Source organism: Amphiura filiformis, chromosome 4 (genome assembly GCF_039555335.1).
Source record: "Amphiura filiformis chromosome 4, Afil_fr2py, whole genome shotgun sequence".
Classification (NCBI taxonomy): Eukaryota; Metazoa; Echinodermata; class Ophiuroidea; order Amphilepidida; family Amphiuridae; genus Amphiura; species Amphiura filiformis.
This window is the reverse complement of record NC_092631.1, coordinates 83,364,591-83,380,758: the sequence shown is the minus strand read 5'-3', so window position 1 is coordinate 83,380,758 and position 16,168 is coordinate 83,364,591. Positions and strand designations below refer to the sequence as shown.

Sequence of the window (16,168 nt, the reverse complement as noted above, 5' to 3'; positions counted from 1 at the left end):
TCATATCTACACACCGCCTTTTAATGTACATGTCTGTATGGTTTGATTCAATGTGAATGATTTAAGATTAATGATGCGACCACTGATTATTATACACAACATTAGGGTTAGGGGATGGATCTACCTGAATTTCGCACTGATATCACTGACTCGAGTAGGGTAAAAACACTATATTGGGTCTATAGTAGTATAGGGTGACAGATTTCACATGGTATCACACCATTGCATATTGCCATTATTCTTCATTTACATACTGTTTGTTTTGGTAGGTTCTGTGTCTGACTCTATTGACAAAAGAGAAGCTGCCTTACTTAGATATAGCTGATCAACTGATGCTGGTCTACACACAAGTTGGGCTGCTAGAGAAAGCAATGGGCGATAAGTTCTATCAGGTAATTAAGACTTAATACTTTGTGTAGATCAACTGATGCTGGTCTACACACAAGTTGGGCTGCTAGAGAAGACAATGGGCGATAAGTTCTATCAGGTAATTAAGACATAATACTTTGTGTAGATCAACTGATGCTGGTCTACACACAAGTTGGGCTGCTAGAGAAAGCAATGGGCGATAAGTTCTATCAGGTAATTAAGACATAATACTTTGTGTAGATCAACTGATGCTGGTCTACACACAAGTTGGGCTGCTAGAGAAGACAATGGGCGATAAGTTCTATCAGGTAATTAAGACATAATACTTTGTGTAGATCAACTGATGCTGGTTTACACACAAGTTGGGCTGCTAGAGAAGGCAATAGGCGATAAGTTCTATCAGGTAAATAAGACATGATACTTTGTGTACAATTTGCAAGTTTTTAGGAGGAGAGGAGTAGATCGCATCCAGTGTCCACTACGATAAAATATTGGAACTGCCTATGCTCTATGACACGATAGCTGATAGTAAAAACAAAACTTGTTATTGTTTATTCTCATCCTTAGTCAGTTAAACATTGTTTTAATACTAAGTAACTCAAAACTATTTTATTTAGCAAAAATTAAGTTACTATCATGAAAAATCTTCTTATTCTAGAATGAAAGAAACTTGTTTACAACTTCAATTGTGAACAAATTTTAATCTTTCCTCAGAGTAGGCCAGTGCACATAAATGTTGAAAAAAAACCCAAAAAAAACCAGTGCATCCGGCCGGATTCGAACCGGTGACCTTCGTAAGTATAAGTATAATAATTTTCAAACTTCAATTGTATGTACTGCAATCGCGTACATGTATTACTCACTATAAAAGGCATACACCTACACTGCACTGTTTGGTAGCCGTGCTCCGCGATAATGAAGTCACTGCAATAGGTGTTCTGTACCTTTATATCTTATCAATTATTTATCATCTTTTTTCTACATAGGGAGGAGCAGGACCAATGAGCAGTGAAAAGGAGCTGGTAGTGTTAAGAACATGGAATGTAGAGTCATCGCATAACTATGAAAACAATCAACATGTCACTCAAATCTTTACTTGCCCTGGGGCAGAGCTCTTCCAATTGGAATTTGACCCAAGATGTGAAACAGAAAGAAGGTACATATTTTTGATTGTGTTCTTATGTGTGTACAAAAAGGTCATTTTGTGATCCATAGTCTCATTCCCCATTGAGATTTTATAACACTGGAGTAATGTTTGTGTGCAAACACTTTCTATCAGATTCATTCGCTAAGCAGAAATATCATCAAATTTGTATCCATGTTCTGTTCACAGAACAAAATTACAGCACAGCAGCCTATGGAGCAATGTAATATACATGAACTTGCAAATGCAAAATCGGAATTAACTGACATTTTTGGAATAAGCTTTTTTTGTGGATATCTACTGAAACAGACCATAAAAAGAGAAGGCTAGATAGCAGGTGCCTCAATATGTTGATGTCACTGCCACATCAGCGTGAAAAACGGCATAGCTAATAGTGTACAAATATTAACTATCTATGAGTGTGATGGTTGACATATAATCACAAGGTAGAAGACGGATTGTTTACGAGCCAGATAAGTGAGTGGAATGGTGAATACATCTTTCACCCGAGTGATTATATTTAAACCATTACGAAAATTTAAGACAGTTAATATTTGTTTTATATCACTTATACATAAATTCAATAACATTAAAGAATGTTGTGCTGTGGTTTGAGTCATTTCATCCAAATTTACCCATAACATGTGTCCATGAGGTAACGCATGTGCGAATCTCGCTATTGAGCAATCTCTTCCCTGCATGTACATGGCGGCTTCCTATGTATTGTGCGGCATAAGCATTGTGGGATGGTAAAAAAAATATCAAACAGCGGTTGTTGATAGTAAAAATATGAAATGGTGATCAACCAATGAACTGTATAGAGTTTCTGTATAAGTGATATAACATCAGATGTTATATTATTATGAAACATCTTGGCAGTTAATGTAATGTTTGAAGTCTCATCTTGTTTCAATCTATTCTTTATCCTTATGTATGAACCTACTTCCAAAACTTTTCTCTTGAAATAGGTATGACTACTTGGAGTTTACAGATTCTCGTGGTGTGAAGACCCGCTATGACCAGAAAACAGGTTCAGACAAATGGCCAACAACTGTTACCTTCAAGAGTGGTCATCGATTACAGTTCTTGTTTCATTCTGACAGTAGTAATAATGAGTGGGGATACAAATTTACAGTAAGTCTTAAGTAGTGTAGGGCTATGTTTGTGCAAAATCCAAAGAAAAAAATTGTTTTCATGCAGGAAAATAGTTTAAAAATATATTTATCAAAGCGAGATTAGATCAATAAGACATGCTGTAAATCAATCTATAGCTTTTCTACAGTAGTTTTTTTATTCTTCTGAGTTCCAGGTATGCACTTGTTATCATCGATCTTGAATGAAGTCTGTACCTCATTCTACACGCTATCGATCAATGGGTCCCTGGAATGAATCAACCGTGTTGTTGTCATGACTGTTATAATAATATTAATATTTATTTGAATTACTTATAAAACAGTAAAAACAAATTTAACCAACTTGATAATAACCATTTGGAATATGAAACACATTTTATCATAAATCCTGACATACAGCACAATGATCTTTACTACACTGTATATATCTGTGTTTTTTGATGTTGTTTAGGGTTTGTTGATGTTTTAATTCACAAGGTCATTTTTGAGTCATTAGAGGTCATTCATTTATAATGTTATAACTATTTTATGCTTTTCATTTCAGGTGACTGCTAAAGGATCCCCTGATGTGTCTTTGTCTTGGTTGTATGATCTTCAGCTGAGTGTTGCTAAACTGATGGGACAACTGCTGTCTAGTGCTCTGAACCATCCTACAGGTAAATTAAGCTGCATCTATTTATTAGTAATCACATTATGCTTTTTGAAAGTTAGAGCATCTTTGGAGAAGTCCATCAATCTCCATCACAACCAAAATCAGGGTAAGTTGCAGTACATATAGCTGAAAAAATAAGCCCATAGCCACACATGAGTTTCTTGAGTAGAATGTCGCAATATGCTAAGATCATACTAAAACTGTTGTGTTTGCTTTGAGAGTTACGGTGTGTCTGAGAAGTCATGTTCGACCAACTCGAATAAAGGATTAATGAAAAGTTACACATGCACTTTCACGAATTACTTAATGTTGAGATATATGTTGTTTTATGAAGATGTTTCGTTTTGACACTCTTTACGTTATAACTCAAGAACCACAAGACCTACAACTGTAATATTTGAATTCTTCATCAACCCTGCTTCAAAATCACCGCAACAATAATATCGAGGGCTTTATCTATAGGCACTGAAGTGAAAAGGGCAGTGACGTCATAGGATCTAAGTTCTTCATCTTCCTCTACCCTCTCGTCCTCAAGAACCACAAGACCTACAACTGTAATATTTGAATTCTTCATCAAGCCCGCTTCAAAATCACCGCAAAAAGTTTCGCCAGAGGTTACTGTTCACAAGATACTGTGATTCGACCAATTCACAACAGCTAACTACTCTACCTGATATTAACACACATGTAACAGTGCTGAATGTTGATGCGGGAGTCTTACTTTTTTGTAAGACATTCTTGTTGAAATTCACGATTTCGGATTCCGATTCCTTTCATAAACGGCTATTGCCGAATCATTCCGAGTCTTTCATTAGGAACAATAGAAATGCAATCTTGACCAATCACAGTTCGGGATTTGTATGGGCTGATGCGGGCGAACTTCCGATAAAATCTGTAGCGCGTGCTCACGGAGGTTCACTCTCAGACCGCAAACACATCAACATGGGGTTGTAACACAGAGCTTTTGCTCTGGTTGTTTTATCATTTCTGTTCTCCGGAGTTTATATTACAAAGTTATCTGCACCAGCAATTCCTGTTGTTGCCAGAACTTTTATTTAAACCAGTGGCCTACCGTATCAGCCATGTTTACACACATGCTTTCTCTCTTTCTCTCCAGATTTACCCAAGAAGGCCAGCCCAGCAGCAGAGGGAGATTCAACAGAGCAGGAATCACTAGCAATGCTGGCTAAAGGAGAGCTATGGAATACACTGTTTAGGAGTGGAGGAAGTATCAAGAAATTCACAAGATCACTGTCAGGAATGCATGTAAGATGATACATTCACTTGACTTGATTTGAGACTGTCAGCCCTGCCCACATGGTTAAATTTAGTACCATAAAAAATGGTTAATAAGCATATGTGCCTATTAACGAGTTGCTTAGACAAGAATAATTTTAGGGTAGTTTTTAAACTTTTTCATTTTTTTTTTCTTTTAATTTACAAAATTTGTTTTTGTCCGAGCAACTCATTGGCACAACTTTTTACGGAATAACTAAGTAAAGTAATTCTTGAAACCTCATAATGGCACTTTTAAAAGTGTCATTCTGTGATTTACTGTGAAAAAATAAAATGAGGGTTCCTGAACCACACTTCATAGATGCCATTTGCATGTTTTTCAGCACATTCCACAAAAGCACACATTTATATTGGCGCTTACAGTCACAGTCAGAATGGCAAATGAGTGAACACAGTGTGATGAATGCCCTGTTTTCCACCACGCATGCATGGCAACACGACCAAAGGAGGCCGGGGACGCAGAAGATGTGAACAATTACGCACACATCTGAAATGGCACATTGTGTTCATTCAATTGCCATTCTGACTGTACTTGTATATTTGTTTGTTTGTGTATGCTTATTTAATTGTATATTATAACTTGTTTACTATTTCCGACAGGCTGCTGTGCCCATTGATACTTCTCTACATGAGTTCTTAGTAGAAGTGTCTGAAAATGAAGCTGCAAAAGCAACCAGATTTATAACAAGGTATGGCTGACATTCTTTGCAGATCTTAAATTCTAGGCTATCCAAGGAACCAAAGATTACCAAATCAACTTTTTTTAAATAAAGAACTTGTTGTTGAAACCATAAACTTGTTCTAATGTGTACCATATTTTTTATAAAAATATCTTTTCTTTTTTATCCCTCAGGTGTCGTGAACACTGTCAGACACCCTCTGTTGGCGGAGCTATTGTAGATAGTGCAATCAATTCAGTGTTTGCTGCCCTCTTGTGGCATTCTCAACAACTCAGAGATGAAGTCAGTACTTACTGTAAGTAGAGAAATTGTGAATGAAATTCTCTTTACATTTCTTTTGAAACTTTATCATTTCCTCAAACTCTTACAAGGTAGATCTAAGATTTGATCTGTTACAAGTGATATGTTTTCATATGATAATAAGCTATAATACTAGGTTAATAACCCATGAGCTCTCCCACTGACCAAGGAGGTGAGTATAACACTTAGCAGTTTGTTACTTGAACACTTTGAGGCAGCTGTTTTGCAGATGCATCTATATGCCATATTTATATTATGCACGCACATGATTTGAGCTCACGATGAAAGCAGTAAAATCTGCACTGATGTCATGACTTAATTTGGTGCAAAGCATTGTAGGGGCTAATACAAGGCAAAAGTGTATAGGTACATCCTGAGAGTATATGAGAGACGACATGCTGATCAGAAAACTGAGGAAAATGTCGGAGCTCGACCTTGTGTAAGAGCCTGTCATGCACTTGCACAGAACCTCTAAATACATATATTTCATATTATTTTCAGTAAAATGCCCTGAAGACTCAGTGCTTTCTGATGGCATGATACAAGCATTCAGGACAGCAGAAGGACTTAGACCTCTAATGGTAAGTGGAGATGAGAATGCACAAGATATATAAAATTATTCATTCCAAATGAAGTTATTCATGAGATTTTATCAATGTGAATCAGATAGCTTATCTGACAGTATTGTTTTGACCTTGGGACTGTAAAAATGCATTTCTATGTTAAAAATTATGCAACTTGAATTCTGTAACAAGACATAAATAACTGTTAATAAAATGCATAAATTTGTAATATCCTATGATTTTGAGATGGTCTTGTCTTTACATCATCACTTGTTATCAATTCTTTTACCAGATCGAACTCCGTCAGAAGCAAATGGTAGCTCAAGAAAAAGCCTCCAAAGAAACTGAAGCAAAAGAAGAAGAGAAAGAAGTCAAATCAGAGGAGGATAAGAAGGATGAAGAACCAGTGAAAAAGGAAGAAACAAAAGAGGATGGGGCAGTAAATGATGCAGGTATAGACCACTTGACATCAATGTTTATCAACAAAGGCGAGGGCTTGGTCTTTCGATATGCTCGAACGAACCGCTTCAATGATCAATGGCTTTCTTGTACTATATGAAATGTGGTGGGAGATTTAAAATACACATGCCCTGAGCAAACTACGATGCGCACGCACACTGCAGGGCAAAGAACAATGGAAAGTACCATAATGCGTGCGCATACTGCCGGGCAATAACGTCACATGTCAAGTGGTCTATATGCTAGGCCCATTGACATGACATATGTAAACACATGTCACACATGGCATGTCTATGTTGCCTATTTCACTTTATATACTTCTGTCAATCAATTGTAACAGGCGTGTGCCACACCATTGCCTGCAGTACCATGCGCAGAACAACAATTTTAAGTGTTGCACCTGCGTGAAGAAAGGCATACTTCAACTTAACGCCAATTGTCTCAGTTAAAGGCCCATTCAGTGATCCCAGCGAAAGTATAATAAAAATAAAATTGTGTATTAAAGGAGGATTTCGTGATCCTGGCATCCTCTTTTTATGGCATTATTCAGTAGATATCCACAAAAAAAGCTTATTCCCAAAATTTCAGTTGAATCCGATTTTGCGTTTTGGAGTTACGCATGATTGTGTGCATTACACTGCCATAGGCCACTGTTGAAATTAAAATTTGGCAATATTTTGCTTAACGAAATAAGGCCAAAAAAAAAAAAAGGTTCGTCTCAAAGCTGATGCGCGCGTTTGTAAAATTCGACGTTTTGACAAAAAAGAAATGCGGAAATTTTTTTTATTTCAAAAAAAAAAATTTTTTGTAGTTTTTTCCAGAAAAAATCGGCGAAAAACAGACTTTTTTCTCAAAATTTTCTCGCCGTGATTCTAAACCAACTATCTCGCTTTTTAAGAAAATTTCCAAGCAGTGCACTTACTAAAAAAAATGTTGCTTTATGCCATAAAAGTTCGCGAATTCAATAAAATGCAGTTCGACTTCGCCAAAGTGCAGAATTCAGCAGCATTACAAGCACATGGATGAGTGTAAAACTCAATAAAACTGACATTTCATTTCAAATGAGTTCAAGTTTAGGCCAAATATCATTATATTAATCGAATTAGTGGAATATTTTGACTATAAAACATAATTCATGGTCAAATTTTTGTCACTTTTTCTTCGACTCACGCCGGGCCGGGAGTTCAGTGAGTTGTTCACAAATTACATGACAATCTAAACTAACCTAATATGATCAACAGAGGGCCAGGTAGGCAATATTTTTTATTTATTTTTTTTTTTTATTATTTTCGTATTTTGGGGCGTTAAAAAAAAAAAAAAATCGATTTCGCATTTGTTTTAAATTTCTCGTCAGCTTTGAGACAAACCTTTTTTTTTTTTTTGGCCTAATCTGCAAGAAATATTTGGCACATAAACAGAGGTAGCCAGAGGTATCCAGTGGTATAAAAATCTCATCTTATTTTGAGAAATGTGGGGGGAGGTCATTATAATTGTCATAAGGTATTTTTGAAATAAGAAAGTGGGCACAAAATAAAAAGAGCAGTATTGACAAACTTGAAGCCCCGTTGAAAATGTCCTATTTTGTCTTTAATAACTGGCTTTCAGCTTAGCCACTAGCTGGCTATGATACCACATCTATGATATTAGCAAAGGTGGAAAAATTTGAATTTTGAATTTTTAGGTTTTCCAAATGAGTAAATCACTGAATGCGCCTTTAATTTATGTATGTTGTTCCTCAATCATGATGTATGAAAATGCAAAACTGTCAGCAGAAGTCAGTGGAGCATGAACTATGCACCTTTTTGCAAAGCCTATACCACTTGATATAAAACAAACCTGTATTGAACAGCACATCTTTCCATTTGTTTTTGACAGGGAGTTTATTGACAGGGATTATACGTAAATATTCTCAGATTACAATTTTTTTGTTAAATTTAACACTTTTCAATTGGATACATACAGTAAAGAGATAAGAAATTTAATATTTTTTTTTTATTGTGTTTTTATTATTTGCAGGAAGTTGGCAATTATAGGGATACCTTGTTTCACAGTATGACTTCGCTATTACCATTGCTACATTTTAAATATATCTCATTTCTAGTTTTGCCAAAATTAGAGAGAATTAAACACTTTGTTTTTCATATCATTCAGATTCAAAATTGATTGAATGCAGGGACAAAGCAAGATTTCTCCTGACATTTGCTGGGCTTTGTAAACCGGATAAGACTGAGGTATGTTTGTGACATTAGATTAATGTAATAATTGATGAGATAAGAAGTACTATCAGAAAGGATTAGGATTCAAGAATCAGGGTTGATATTAGCAGAAAGATGAGGCAGAATGGATCATAAGAAGCAGATTTTGGTCTTGAGAATGCCACAAGTACAAGAGTTAAGATTAAATGGACTCACTTATAGGAAGATTCACAGTACACTAATTTTCATTCTCTTCTAAGATTAAGCTTAAATTATAAATGTGTGAAACTGTTTATTTAGTGTGTAAGTTTACACATGTACATGTATTTTAGAAAACTTGTGAAAAATATTGTCACTCATCCGAGTCCACTTGGTGTTTAAATAGAGCATATTTTGATTGTAAAAAAGTGCAGGCTATCATATTGGCCATTTTGACCTTTTTTAGCATTATAATTTCAAATTTTGACAAATTTGTCCTGGTAAAGTCATTCTGTCAGCTGGTCAGCGGGGTGACTTGGAAATTGTGTCCCTTTTGGAAATTTTGCCCGATATGCCACTGATAAATTTCGGAAAGTAACAGCGTTTGCATTATGTTGTGGGTCGCGCCATATTTTTCTTATGAAATTAGCATCTTGGGGAAAAAAGATTAGGAAGCCCTGGCATATATGCTCTCAATGTTTATTTTCCAGATGGAAGTTAAATTATTGCTGATAATCAGTACCAGATTGGAAAGCAGTCAATCAAGGCTACTGTGTGATCATATATTACACACCCCTGTTGATGGTTTCAAGCCTCAGTCATTGTCATATAAATTATCATTGTATCATTCCGTTGTCTTTCTGTATTCTTTCCATACATAGAAACCTGGGAGGCATCGGTTGGTGAGGAGTCGGTCTCATTTCAGCAGACAAAGCCAAGAGAAGCTACAAACCCAAAAGTCTTTGGAACTCAATGTACCTTTTCAGGTGATAATACATGTATATGCAAAGTGAAATATAACTGTTGTATTGTAGTCAAAAGTATGATGCAGCAGAGCTGTCAACTAGTACGGTGCAGATTTTACAATTTTGTATGAAAAAGAAACACAAATACAGAATTATAAATGTAATGTGATCAAGCAAAATCGGTCAGAAACAGAAATTATAGTTTGAAGATATGGGAGACAATGTGTCAGTATTTCTTATGTAATACTTTGGTTTTTGTGATGACTAAACTTTGAATAAGTTGGCAATAATAGATGATAAAATCATGGGATTATAAAAAATGTGGAATTTGATTTGATCCAACTTCAGACTGATTTGGTTGATCACAAATACAGATTTATAGTTTGATAAGCTCGTAATAGGCGGGAAATGTTTTTACCACTACGCCGAAAAGTAGACCATGTTAAGAGTGCTATTTTTTGACCTGTCTAATCTATATTTTGTGTGTTAAAGAAAGTAGACATAGTATAGGACTTGAATTAATAATTTGTGATGCTTCTGGCGAGATTTAACAAGAAAATTATTAAAGTATTTTGATATTAATCTGTGATGTGATAAAGCCCGCCGATTACGAGGTGATCAAAGTATAGGTGTGAGATTCTATGAAATAATAGATTTTACATATCCATCACCTATTCACCTACTGGTAATACTAAATAATCCTTAAATGGCTGATAGGAAAAGCGAAAATATGGATTTCATGTCCATAGATAGAAATGTTTAACCTTAGGTGTAATTATTTGTGTAGGTAAAGGTTGGTTCTGGTGATGTAAGGAATAAGTGGTCATTTCAGTGCAATTAATTTTTGTGCTTTTCCAATGTTTGAACGGTTTCCATTGTTCTTTAATTTGTGATTCTAAGTTTCCTTACATTGACCTATACTCAAAAGGAATGTATTCATGCATTGTTTATTTTCACAGTAGCAATGTTACTAGGAATGCAAAAATGTGTGAAAATTTCCACTTTTATGAGACTTTCTTAATGACTGACATGATGATCTTTTTGTGGTACTGCAGGGGACATCAGAAGAAGGCTCCATCTTGAGTACCTTTCCTGAGTTCAAACTGGTACTAGACTATGTCAAGAACCCACATCTATCTATTGATAGGTAAGAGCTGATTTAGAAAAAAATCTTTACCATTGGCCTGTTAAGAGTCTACAAAACAAATATCTACATACATTGATGCATCCAGGGTTTGTACCATGTTGATGGCCAGTAAGTCTAGTTATTACCTTATTGACTTTTGCTAACAGGAACTATATACAAGACATATGAATAAGTGGCACAAACCACATGTAAAGTTGATGGGTTAAATAAAAAAGATGTGTCTTTTGCTAATTTTTTGGGCAAAATATGAAGAGCTGTTAGTTGAAATAAACTTGATTATTATGGGTATTTGTTGCTGCAGGAAATTGTTTCTGGATTTTTGACATTATTTCTTCTAAAAATGGTGGCCTACGTGAAATACAATAAGTTAAGAAACTATTGTGTTCGAGGGCACGCTTTTACAAATGTGACAGTTACATGTAGGTCAAAATGATATACATACAAGTACTTAACACATGAAATATATGGCTTTTTCCCTTTTTCTGACACAACTATATTTAGTCCAAAAATCTGAATATTTTGTAGTACTTTAGATAAAAAGAGCCTCATTGGAATGCTTCAATACGTAAGTAGCTAAGGCTGTTTATTTCAGCCATGTAATTCAGATATTTATTTGGATGAGAAAGGCTTGATTTTACAGTATAAACAATTAATATATGAAAAAAATATATCTACTTTCTTGGTAAAACAATAGTGAACAAGAAATGTGTTTTATCTTTAATATTCTTATTGCATGTTACATCTTAGTCTTATTTTAATTATATTTTCATCTTCCCTTTTTTCAGTGTGTTAAACTTGTTATCCGAGAGACAGAAGAGAGCTCGTCTGATTGCAAATGTGTTTCACTTTGCGTGTAACTTCTTAGAGTGTAATGACACACCTAAGATCTTCCAGCCTGTGTGTGTTCAATTCATGAGGGAAATGCTGGCATGTTCCTACACAGCACCTATGTAAGTTCAACTTGGTCCCACAAAATGAGAGGAGAGTTACAAATCTTTATTTTGAGTTTTGGTCATATTCATAATCTCTGGTTCAAAAGCTTTAAATGATACATATCTTGCCATAGTTGCTCCTTCACATGGCGCTCAAATAGCAATATTTCAAAGGAGAATTCTTTTCTATTGTTTTTTGGCATGTTCACAGAACCGTATCTCCTTTTCTTCCCTGGCAACTTTCCACTCAATTTATGTGAACTGATGACACAATGGAATGAATGTGAAGTGTACAAGACCACCTGTTTGTCCATATTGTTAGTAGCTAGAAAATGCCACTAAACCTTGCTTCACCCTATTCTGTTGGGTCAATTAGGGATATCAATAGACAGGTTATGTAGGATACAATGGTTTTTTAGCAGATTTCAACAAAATCCAACCAAAGGCAAGAAATTATGGGGAAAAGTTTCTGCATGTTTCCAACTGGAACTTACTATTTTATCTCGGCCTACATGTATTATAGCGGATGTGAGGAATTCATCTGTCATGTCCTACTTTTCAATTGTAATTGAGAGATACTGACTTGATCTGAAATAACCCAATCAATGCTTGTTTTATGTCTATCTGTAGGCATTATGCATCAGGACTGGATGGTTGTGGTTTAGAGTTAGAGAACAACTTACGCAAGGCTTATTACATGCTTGTACACAGAGTGGTAGATGCAATCAACAAAGCTCAGAATGATATATTCATCAGGTATGTATTATAAACACTTATTTGCATGGAGCAATTGTTATGACCAAGGTTGCCTTCGCAGGTCATATCATCGAAAAAATATTCTTAAAATTCTTCTTTGTTTCTATGGGACCTACCAAAAGTTGTGGGCACCAATGTTGGAAAATCACCCAATTTTGTTCTTATTTTATTAAATCCAGCAACATAATAAGTTCAAGTGTGAGATTTTGGTATTAGAAAGGATGAAAGATTAGTCATTAGCATGGGTTTTAATAGTTGTATGAAAACTTTTCAATCTTGCTGCCAAATTGTATCCATATTGTAAACACTTGTCAATCTTGCTGCCAAATTGTATCCAGATTCTAACTGTAATAGTGTTCTTTTGTGACAGTGGTGATCTTCAAGCATATGAGTGTGTCCAGGCATGTCTCCTTCATCTATTAGATATTGATTGGCAGCCGTATGATTGGCAATTCCTGGATGAAATTGCAGCGCCATCATTACTGCTATCAATAGCAAAAAGTAAGTTTGTAATTTTTTCACTTATAATTTCTAAACGTAGACTGCATTTGTAGAATAGAATCGTATGAGACGAAAATGGAAAAAGAGATAGAGATATGAGGGTATAGGGAAACAACAAGGTCAGGCCAACATGAAGAGTCCTTGGCAAGACACTTTCTTGCCTGTCCCACTCCACAGAGGTATGAAATGGGGAGCTGTTAGGGGCAGTGACTGCCAGTCATACTGGTGCTCTTATTGTTGGCAGCCAAATGGTGTGAAATATCCTTGTGGCAATGGAATAAATATAAAGTATTTTTATGTCAGTTTAATCATGAATCTAAGGCACTATATAAATGCCTAAATTTATTTTGGAGATGAGAGTAGAAAACAGGGAATGTGAAGTAAAAGAATACTGTAATCACAATGAAATCTTGTGTTTTATGTAGGCCTACATTAAAAATCGATTGCATTGTTGTTTTACCTGTACTTAACAGGAAGTGTGAGTCTCCGTGACAGAGCTGTGAGTGACACTAGCACTGAAAAGCAACTGGAAGTCTTCAACAAATGTCAAGAGTGGTTGAAGAAATGCCACGGAGAGCATAAATTCTCCAGTTGGTTTGATGCAATTAACAAGGCAACATTGGAAGAGAGACGGGTAGGTCTGGACTTGCAAACCATGAACTCAATGATGAAATATGAAAAAAAATACATAGTACATATAATTTACTTTCTTTCATCAAAATTTAGCTCATAATTTGGTCTAATCTGAGTTGTTCATTCTTCACTAATTTTGTATTATTTCAAAACAATGTGGACACACAAATGCATTGGAGTCATCGCTTACATGCAATCATTTTTATTAATGTTCAATCATCATTATCATGCACCAATCATATATCAAATGTTAAACAAGAATCAAGTTTTGTGAATTATGAAATCAATATTTTCATAATTTTTAAATATTACTCGTAGCTATAAAGCAGATACACAAATGGATGCAGAAAATGGGTGGCCCCAACAGTCCCATGTTTGGACCACAAGTGAATACATGTCAAAATTGCCACCCACTGGTGAAGAATCCAATTCCAAAATGTCTGATTTCATAACTATAAGTGTTTGATTGCTTTCATTTCCCATCAGGCAATGCATATGTTTGTAGCCAGGTTTTGTGATCAACTTGATGTCCAAATCAAATGTGATGGGTGTGGCACCATGTTACCAGGGCAACGATACAGGTGTCTGGTATGTGAAGATATGGATCTCTGCTACCCATGCTATATTGGTAGGTAGAAAACTGTTCAGTTCTTATTTCTCTTTCACTCTCAAACTACACTCTCCCCCACATGTCATTATAAGAATATTGACTATTAATAACAAACCCCTGCAGCGAATAAACTAGACATAGCATTTTCATTAATTTTCATGCTTTTCACCCTCAACCTAGCTACTTATATACCGTAAAAACTTGATAGTTAGCATATATGCTTACTATTGAGTGCTTTTGAAAACATGAAATTGAACAAAAGTCCGGCACTTTATCAACTGAGCTAATGGGGTTGAGACACACTTTTGCAGGTTTAATTGTTTGTATATAACTATGTGTATCGATGATTTGCTCAAAACCCTTTACACTTTTGTGGATGGGGCTCATCATGTTCACATGTTTTAAAAGTGCTTGATAGTAAGCATATATACTAACCGTCAAGGTTTAACGGTATGTATGTATAAAAAAAAATTCAAAATTGTAAATTTAAAGACAAGCAAAGTAGTTCAAAATGCAAAAAATTTCACAGATAAAAAATTACCATTTCCCAGATATTCATGCTGTTCATATTTGTCCCCATCTCTCTGCCATGTAGGAGGAGTCAAACCAGAAGGACATAATGATGATCATGCGCTGGTACATCTCACGTAAGTTGGAAACTGAAAACTTAAATGAAGTCAGATACCGCTTGAATAGATCTGTTGCCACAATGACATGTTTTTAGTTGTTTATTTGTGCTGTTATGCTTATTTACTGAGTTGATCATCGCCAGTATACATGGGTGAGGTCATCACAGGGTTTGTGCTTCGATATAAGTTTTGGAAGAGGGTTTTGTATTTTTCTTTTGTTGATGATATCATACAAGTCTTAGTTGGGTGTGTGCTCTGTCTAGTAATATGAAAGGACACCTTTATGATATCATAAAATCTACACTTCACGTTATTGATGTGTTGTTATATGTATGTTATCCAGGTTCAAATGTGACAGCTGTCAGGCCTTCATCGTAGGCACACGTATACACTGCAATGTGTGTGATGATTTTGACTTGTGCTATGGATGTCACCATAACAACAAATTCCCTCATTGGTAAGTTACGCAATACATTGATCAGATGAAATTTTCTATTATAAAAATGTAATGATTGTGTATTTATATACCAAAATAAGTTAAGTTCTCTTTGTCGCACCTGCTGCCTATAAATAATAGCTCATGATGGTCATGATCAGATATGTCCACTTTGCTACTGCACATAAGTCGTCCTAAAATGTGTGCTTAGTCCTGGTTTCAGTAAGCTATATGCAAATATTTTCTTGCAGATACATTTGCTTGACAAAAATATCATCAAATTTGTATTTATGTTCTGTTAACAGAACAAAATTACAGCACAGGGAATGCGTGTAATACACATAATCATGCATAACTCTCAAACACAAAATTAGAATTAACTAATATTTGGGAAAAAGCTTTTTTCATGGATATCTACTGAAACATACCATAAAAGAGGTTGTAAGAATCACAAAATACTTCTTACAAATATTTTTAATAACGCTTCTGCACAGGACATCTAGTAAAACAAGCACACACACAAACAAACTAATAAATGTATGACAATAATTCTTTTATATTATACTTTTTCAGTCACAAGAGTTACCATGACAGCGAGACTATTCCCATGACAACAGGTAAGCATAGTTTTTGATTTTGGCAATTTTGCACAAATTCGATGCATTTTGAAATCGTTAATAGAGTATGACATGCACCCAAATTATAACTTTGGTATAATAAAAACACATAAAAACTTTTTTGAAGTCAACCATGAATGATCCTAGCATTTAGCTCTTGGTCCAGGGACAC

At 35.2% G+C, this 16,168-nt stretch overlaps 1 protein-coding gene across 1 annotated transcript in view; it reads left to right on the top strand.

The window, feature by feature from the left end:
- LOC140149594 (zinc finger ZZ-type and EF-hand domain-containing protein 1-like) overlaps positions 1–16,168 on the top strand; it is an 81,753-nt gene that overhangs the window by 41,200 nt on the left and 24,385 nt on the right. Inside the window, exons 32-51 of the mRNA XM_072171671.1 lie at positions 270–392; positions 1,356–1,525; positions 2,482–2,647; positions 3,191–3,302; positions 4,416–4,564; positions 5,195–5,283; positions 5,448–5,569; positions 6,076–6,155; positions 6,430–6,589; positions 8,742–8,827; positions 9,652–9,756; positions 10,791–10,882; positions 11,668–11,832; positions 12,445–12,570; positions 12,941–13,071; positions 13,545–13,705; positions 14,191–14,332; positions 14,910–14,961; positions 15,287–15,400; positions 15,953–15,996. Of these exons, the coding sequence (XP_072027772.1) occupies positions 270–392; positions 1,356–1,525; positions 2,482–2,647; positions 3,191–3,302; positions 4,416–4,564; positions 5,195–5,283; positions 5,448–5,569; positions 6,076–6,155; positions 6,430–6,589; positions 8,742–8,827; positions 9,652–9,756; positions 10,791–10,882; positions 11,668–11,832; positions 12,445–12,570; positions 12,941–13,071; positions 13,545–13,705; positions 14,191–14,332; positions 14,910–14,961; positions 15,287–15,400; positions 15,953–15,996 (2,389 nt within the window). The remainder of the gene's footprint in view (positions 1–269; positions 393–1,355; positions 1,526–2,481; positions 2,648–3,190; positions 3,303–4,415; positions 4,565–5,194; positions 5,284–5,447; positions 5,570–6,075; positions 6,156–6,429; positions 6,590–8,741; positions 8,828–9,651; positions 9,757–10,790; positions 10,883–11,667; positions 11,833–12,444; positions 12,571–12,940; positions 13,072–13,544; positions 13,706–14,190; positions 14,333–14,909; positions 14,962–15,286; positions 15,401–15,952; positions 15,997–16,168) is intronic.